The sequence below is a fragment of the Triticum dicoccoides genome, chromosome 2B (genome assembly GCF_002162155.2).
Source record: "Triticum dicoccoides isolate Atlit2015 ecotype Zavitan chromosome 2B, WEW_v2.0, whole genome shotgun sequence".
In the NCBI taxonomy this organism is placed as follows: Eukaryota; Viridiplantae; Streptophyta; class Magnoliopsida; order Poales; family Poaceae; genus Triticum; species Triticum dicoccoides.
Genome location: NC_041383.1, coordinates 797307946 through 797314434, shown reverse-complemented (window position 1 = coordinate 797314434; position 6489 = coordinate 797307946). Strand labels below are relative to the sequence as shown.

General features: G+C 46.8%; 1 protein-coding gene across 4 annotated transcripts; it reads left to right on the top strand.

Moving 5' to 3' along the window:
* Positions 1 to 101: 101 nt before the first annotated feature.
* LOC119366392 (HBS1-like protein) lies at positions 102 to 5744 on the top strand. Of its 4 annotated transcripts, XM_037632120.1 has the most exons (12): positions 104 to 126; positions 965 to 1062; positions 1198 to 1375; positions 1494 to 1685; positions 2358 to 2435; positions 2962 to 3278; positions 3400 to 3510; positions 3590 to 4080; positions 4173 to 4341; positions 4550 to 4789; positions 4899 to 5033; positions 5118 to 5744. In XM_037632120.1, the coding sequence occupies exons 2-12, from the start codon at positions 1060 to 1062 to the stop codon at positions 5268 to 5270; spliced, it is 2067 nt and encodes a 688-aa protein (XP_037488017.1). In that variant the 5' UTR covers positions 104 to 126; positions 965 to 1059; the 3' UTR covers positions 5271 to 5744. The 4 variants fall into 4 exon arrangements, with proteins under 4 accessions (XP_037488015.1, XP_037488017.1, XP_037488016.1 ...); XM_037632118.1 differs by having other exon boundaries at positions 102 to 126; positions 4899 to 5744; XM_037632119.1 differs by having other exon boundaries at positions 2977 to 3278; positions 4899 to 5744.
* Positions 5745 to 6489: the final 745 nt, after the last annotated feature.

The window sequence follows — 6489 nt, the reverse complement described above, 5'->3', positions numbered from 1 at the left end:
CCCTTCCTCTGTTGTCTTCCCCACCACTCTCCTCAGGCGCCCGAGCACCTCCCCGCACTCAACCTCGGATTCGCGCCGCCGGTTCGGCGCCCCGCCGCCCCGGCGGACCCTGCTCGGCCGGAGCCGGTAAGCGCCCCCCTCCCCGACGGCCCCTTCCGTCGCCGTCCCTCTCGTTGTTTCTCTCGTGTCTTAGGCGGGATGCTGCGTCGGGGCGCTGATTAGCGGGGCGTGCGACGGAGACGCTCCGCCGATTCGGGCTCAGACGCGTGGGTTTGTAGTAGCTGCGAATGGAGCTCCCGGGGCAGGGGGGCGCCGCGCTTAGTTAACTCTGGGTTAGGTTTTGGCTTGGCGCCGGTCTCCTCGGCAGCGGCGTCTGGGCGAGTTCCTCTGGAGCACTTTGTGATGCTCGGAGTCGGAGGCCGGCTGTTTGGGCGTGGCCAGGCCAGTTTCGACGCTCGGTTCGCGTCCCACCTTCGCTCCATTTTGTCAATTTTGGTTTCGACACCCACGATAGCTATTGGGCTCACCGTCAGACAGTGTTCATTCTTCAGTTATCCAATGCTAGCAATAGTTCCGGCTTCTGATTTCTGGGTCCTCTGTGACCCCTTCAGCCAATCTTTTCGAGGGCTGCTGCATATAACTATGGGATGTTTGGCGCGCCGTCCGATAGCGTTTCATTCATTCTTCAGCTATCGGTGTTAGCAGTAGTTCCGTGTCGTGACCCCCTTTTTTGCCAATATGTTTGGACATTGGACATTGGAAGGATTGTTGGTGTATGGTGCATTTGTGTGTCGTTTCATCAAAAGGCGGAACCGTTAGCATTATCGTGTTTGCTTTCCTTGGGACTGATTCAGCTCCTGGAGCAAATTATTAGCCTTATGTTTATAACTTATCATCTATCACATTATGTTTCTGCATTTATAAGCTGTGGTTGGGCTCATGTTTCATGCTGTTTCGTAACCAGGACGTGCCTCACGTGCTTGTGTTGTATAAACCTGCACTCTGATGATACGTGTGGTGACCACAGAGACAGTAAAATTGGCTTTCTGAAAACAAGAGATGGTAAGTTACCACATTGCCTGGTTGGGCTGGGGAAATACATGGTGTCTTTTTTCTTCTTCTTTACTACGAGAAGCAATTTCGTATAAACTACCCGTCTGGGGATTGGTAGTTACTCACTAACTAACTCCTGTTCAGTTTGTTCCTAAAACAGATAACCAATCTGATCTCGAGGGGCCGCATAGAAACGCTGGGCCGTGGCTGTGCTCCATTTGCTCGCAGCAAAATGATACGAGCTGTATGTCCTGTGAGGTATGCGGCGTTCTTCGGGATTTGTCACTGTATTTCAATAACTCCAATGAACCTGAAGGTGGAGGTATGTAACATAATTCTTGTTGCATTCCCTGGCTCATTTTTGCTTTTATCCCTGTGGTATAGTATAACTGTTGTTGTTTAGCCTGTTAATTTAGTTGAGTTTCTCTCCTGAAATATAGCTAAACGTAGAAACAAGCATTCTGGTGTATCTGTACTGGCAAGATCTCTTTTCGCACCATCTGGTCCAAAATCAAAAGCCGTTGTTTTCTCCGATGGATTTCGAGGCAACAAAAACGCAACAGGACATATGCAAGCTTCCTTGGGTACTCTGCACAAGACATACATGACACATAAGCAGCGCCATAACATAGGTACATTACACCTCTACACCAAGCAAGTATTACTCTGTGCAGCGTATCATCCATATTCTTGCAGCTTTATGTTCCATCTAATATGTACAGAAATCAATGTGTATTCATAACTAGACATGTCTTTAGCTAGTTTAAATCCTCAATGCAGGCAATATTAGCATATGTTGACTAAGCCACAATGATGGTAACTTTTGCTTATCATTAATTCATTATAAGATATGGTAAAGAAAACTAACTGTCCTGGCGGATTATAGCTAGCAGTTCAAACCAGACCTTCTTACCTCTTCTACACAAGAGTTGTAGCAAGAAAGTGGGTGGTGGATTATGGGCCTTTTGATAGATTTGCCAAAACTTCTTCAGAGGGTACACAGTAACTTAGCAGATTGAACGTATGAGCTTTATGTCTAATACATGGCTTATGAAATATGCTTCCTCTAGGCCTTAAGAATAATTTCAATATCAATGTGAATGTTTAATTCTATTGCTTGGAATTTAGGTAAACATTCATATAATGGACTAGCTGTTCTTTCATAGGAGGTCCATATCTTATAGTTTTATAATGTGTGTTAGGAATATACTTAATTATTAGCCTGTTTGCTTGATATCGTTCTGTTTCCTGGATAGATTAGTGGAGACACCTGGAACATGACTGCATTATGTTGATATTGACAGTGCCTTTCAAGTTTGATATACCATCTCCTGATGACATGGTCTCTACAGGCTTAAAATCGTCCAGACATTTGCGAAAAGGTAATCTTTGTAGTGTTTTCTCTTATTCTCTTGACTACTTAAAAGATGCATCTAAACATTTAGTTCAAGAGAATCAAGAGAACTTTATTTTGTATCTTTTTGTTTGCAAGCTCATGTGGAACTTTTGTAGTTGATAACGATTTGACTAATCTCACATCTTTAAGCATAATCAGTGAATCTGTTTATCATGTGGAGAGCAACTATATGCCAGTGTGACCAAAGAACCTTGCACTGGTTCGTGGACCTTGGCGCAGATACCATTTGGTCCAATGTTACTATCAATGTGCCAATCTACTGCCTCTAATCTGCTTTTAATATTCTAAATTAAAGTCAATTTCCACACTGCAAGTGTTGTGGTTATTTATTACTCCCTCCGTCCGGAAATACTTGTCATCAAAATGGATGAAAATAGATGTATCTAGAACTAAAATACATCTAGATACATCCATTTCAATGACAAGTATTTCCGGACGGAGGGAGTACTTGGTAGTGTTGCATATTGACTCATTCATACCAGTTGATACAGCTGTTCCATCTGTAGATATCCCCGGAAAGATGGTGATGGGTGATGATGATCTTGTAGTTGAGAAGGATACAAGTACAGACCCAAGTTCATCAGTGAAGTTGGATGAACTTGGTGGAAATAGTAGCACTGTTGCCGCCAATACTCAGAACGAAACTCTTATTTTGGACAATGAGCTACAACATTTGAGTTTAGAGAGGAAGCCAAAAAACAGTAAAACCAAGATTAAGAAGCCAGTTCCTGTTTCACAATACAAGCCAGAACCGTGGATGCTACAGGGCGAAGATCAAGACATGCCTAGACAACTAAATCTTGCTATTGTAAGTGACCATCTATGCATTACATACTTGCTGTTCTACTATTTTTTTTCCTGAAAGGTATTTAGTCGGTATTGTCCTGTGCTTAATCTCTTTGGATGCGTTAAATTGGAATTATTGCTAGGTTGGTCACGTTGATTCTGGCAAATCAACATTATGTGGTAGGTTGCTGCATGCCCTGGGTAGAATTTCAAAAAAGCAAATGCATAAGAATGAGAAAGAAGCGAAAGAAAAGGTCAGTTTAATGATCAATATTTTCAGCCTCTGTTTTCGTATGTGTACACATCTCTGTATTTGTAACCTTTGTTTTTCAGGGAAAAGGGTCGTTTGCATATGCTTGGGCAATGGACGACAGTGCTGATGAAAGGGCACGTGGCATTACGATGAATGTCGGTGTAGCATACTTTGACACCAAAAATTACCAAGTTGTTATGCTCGACTCCCCTGGTCACAAGGATTTCGTTCCTAACATGATATCTGGAGTGACGCAAGCTGATGCAGCTGTCCTAGTTGTTGATGCCTCTCTTGGATCATTCGAGTCAGGCATGGGCGTTAATGGGGTTGGTCAGACAAAGGAGCACTCACAGCTTATTCGAAGCTTTGGTGTCGAGAACTTGATAGTTGCTGTCAATAAGATGGATTCAGTGGAATATTCGGCAGAACGCTTCAATTATGTGAAATCACAACTTGGCATTTTTCTCCGATCTTGTGGCTATAAAGAGTCAGCGATAACCTGGGTTCCTTTGAGTGCGATGGAAAATGAAAATCTGGTGACAGCAGCTTCAGATACTCGTCTCTCATCATGGTAATAAGATATTCTGCATGGTAGACCTCATCGCATTATCTCTATTTCGCCAACTTATGGTCATCAGTATATAATCAATATATGCTTGTCAGGTTTCACGGGACTTGCCTTCTGGAAGCAATTGACTCGTCAGCACCACCTCCTCGTGATGTTTCAAGGCCACTACGGCTTCCAATTTGTGATGTTATTTCATCCCATGTGCTGGGGCAAGTGGCGGTTTGTGGTAAAGTGGTGTGTGGAGCAATCGGAAGTGATTCCAAGGTAAAGCTCTGAATTTGTGTCCTCACAGTTAGTCATACTAGTTGGTTTCTGAATTATTAATTTCATCGCATTTGTTTCGGAGGAGAATGCCTGCATGATAATATCGATATGCGCTGCAAACAAATCTACTCGGTTCAATAATTGCAGTTAGTTATCTTGCTTCGACTTCTGGAGCTGTTGTGTGATATCAAAAAACTCCTTTTTGCAGGTCCTTGTGATGCCTTCTGGAGAGCTAGCTACAGTGAAAATCATCGAGCGGGACTCCTCTCGTCTCAGCTCGGCAAGAGCCGGCGACAACATTGCGATTGGACTGCAAGGGATCGACCCGATCCATGTGATGTCTGGTGGAGTTCTGTGCCATCCGGATTACCCCGTGTCGGTGGCGTCTTCCCTGGAGCTGAAGATCCTGGTGCTAGACATCACCGTACCTATACTGCCCGGCCTTCAGGTATGTAGTAGCAAGCAACCACTGACCATGCATTGTGAGAGAATTCAATAGAGTTACTAATGCCGTGCCATCGCACAACGCACTGACTGCTACCCAAAATTGTCCCCAGTTTGAGCTCCATGTGCACCACGCGAAGGTGTCGGCGTCCCTGGTGAGAATCGTGTCACTGCTGGACCAGAAGACTGGCAAAGCCTCAGCGAAGAAGCCGCGGATGCTCACCGCTAGACAGGCTGCCATCATCGAGGTACGTCGCGTTACATGTGCGCCCTTACAGCAGATGAGTCTGAATGAGTGCCTGGTGATCGTCTGTGGTGCCTGTTTTGTCCAGGTGAAGCTGGAGAGGGAGGTGTGCGTGGAGGAGTTCGCGACCCTCAAGGCCCTGGGCCGGGCGTTCCTGCGGTCGCAGGGGAGCACCGTCGCGGTCGGCGTCGTGACCCGCGTCGTGCAGGTACAGGGGGAGCGAGCAGAGCAGGCTTCTTAGGGCGCGTTGGTTAGGTCCATCCTGTAGGAGCAGAGTTGTATAGACAGGCAGACACTCGTCGTCAGGTCAGGGGTGCGTGAACCTGAACGTTTTTGGCGGACCGGACCGGACCAGGTCAGGGGTCTCATGTGCCTGTAGACAGACACTCATGAGTGATGAGGTCCTCCTGTTGCTGTTGGGTTGGGCGTTGGCGCTGCTGCCGCGTCCGCATCTCCTGTAGGCAGTCACTGATGAATTCCTCCTGTTGCTGTTGGGCGTGGACCGCGTGGCAGCTCGCGCGTAGCGATCCTCCACGGCGGCCGCACGCGCACCGACACACATCGCCGTAGGTGCAGTACAGTACCAGCGATGGCAGCTAGAGTCCTAGCTGCACCTCATCAGCGCGACGCAGCGCAACACAAACGATTCTTCCGACTCTGTAACATGATCCAGTCAGTGGATGATTCAACACAAACGATTTTTTTTTCGCAAGCACGAACTTCTGAGTTGTGACTGCTGAACGGTTAAGCGCTGGCCTGAGGATATTTCTGTTTGTGAGAGGGCCATAGCTCACATGGGTCTTCACGACGACACATGCGTCCACCATTATGCAGCCGAGCTTAGCTGCTAGTACATCCATATATCTATCTATCTCTATCTCTAATCTCTACACATCTAATAAAAGGATCGATGAGAGCTAGAGCTAGAGCTCCGAATAATTGAGCCGTACGAACAATGATCGATGTACGTCCCCTCTGATTGCCCCTGCGCTGCACTCAACTGAACCATTATTCTCCTCGTTACCTTATCTTACTTTAATAATCTGATTGGGCCGTGCTCACTGGCTGGTCGACATGTCCACGCCGCGAGCTTCACCTTCCGTCCCGTCCGGCCGTCCCCGTCCGTTGAGGTCGTCGCTGATTTCCTTCCGTCCGACATGTCCACGTTCAGCACGTCCACCGATCGAGCTATCTCAACTGAAGCTCTCGAGCTAGATACACTAGCACGCTACTTATATATCTCAGTAGAGTGTAAATGACAGAGACGTTCAGTATGCCTGCCGGCCGTGTGTGCTACTATCTATGGAGTAGTGAGTACATGTCCTCTTGTAGAAGTGGGTGCTGACAGGCTTAGGTCACCTGACACGAGCGCACCGTTCCAGCCTGCGGCGCGCATAATGTGGCCATCGATTGAGCCAACCATACATGCATATTGTAGTAGTAATGCGCGCATAAGGTCG

What these genes read in the sequence shown, in the direction of transcription:
- LOC119366392 (XM_037632118.1), top strand. An exon ending in GATACTCGTCTCTCATCATG is followed by an intron (nt 4,081 to 4,172) that starts GTAATAAGATAT and finishes TATGCTTGTCAG; the next exon opens with GTTTCACGGGACTTGCCTTC. An exon ending in CAATCGGAAGTGATTCCAAG is followed by an intron (nt 4,342 to 4,549) that starts GTAAAGCTCTGA and finishes TCCTTTTTGCAG; the next exon opens with GTCCTTGTGATGCCTTCTGG.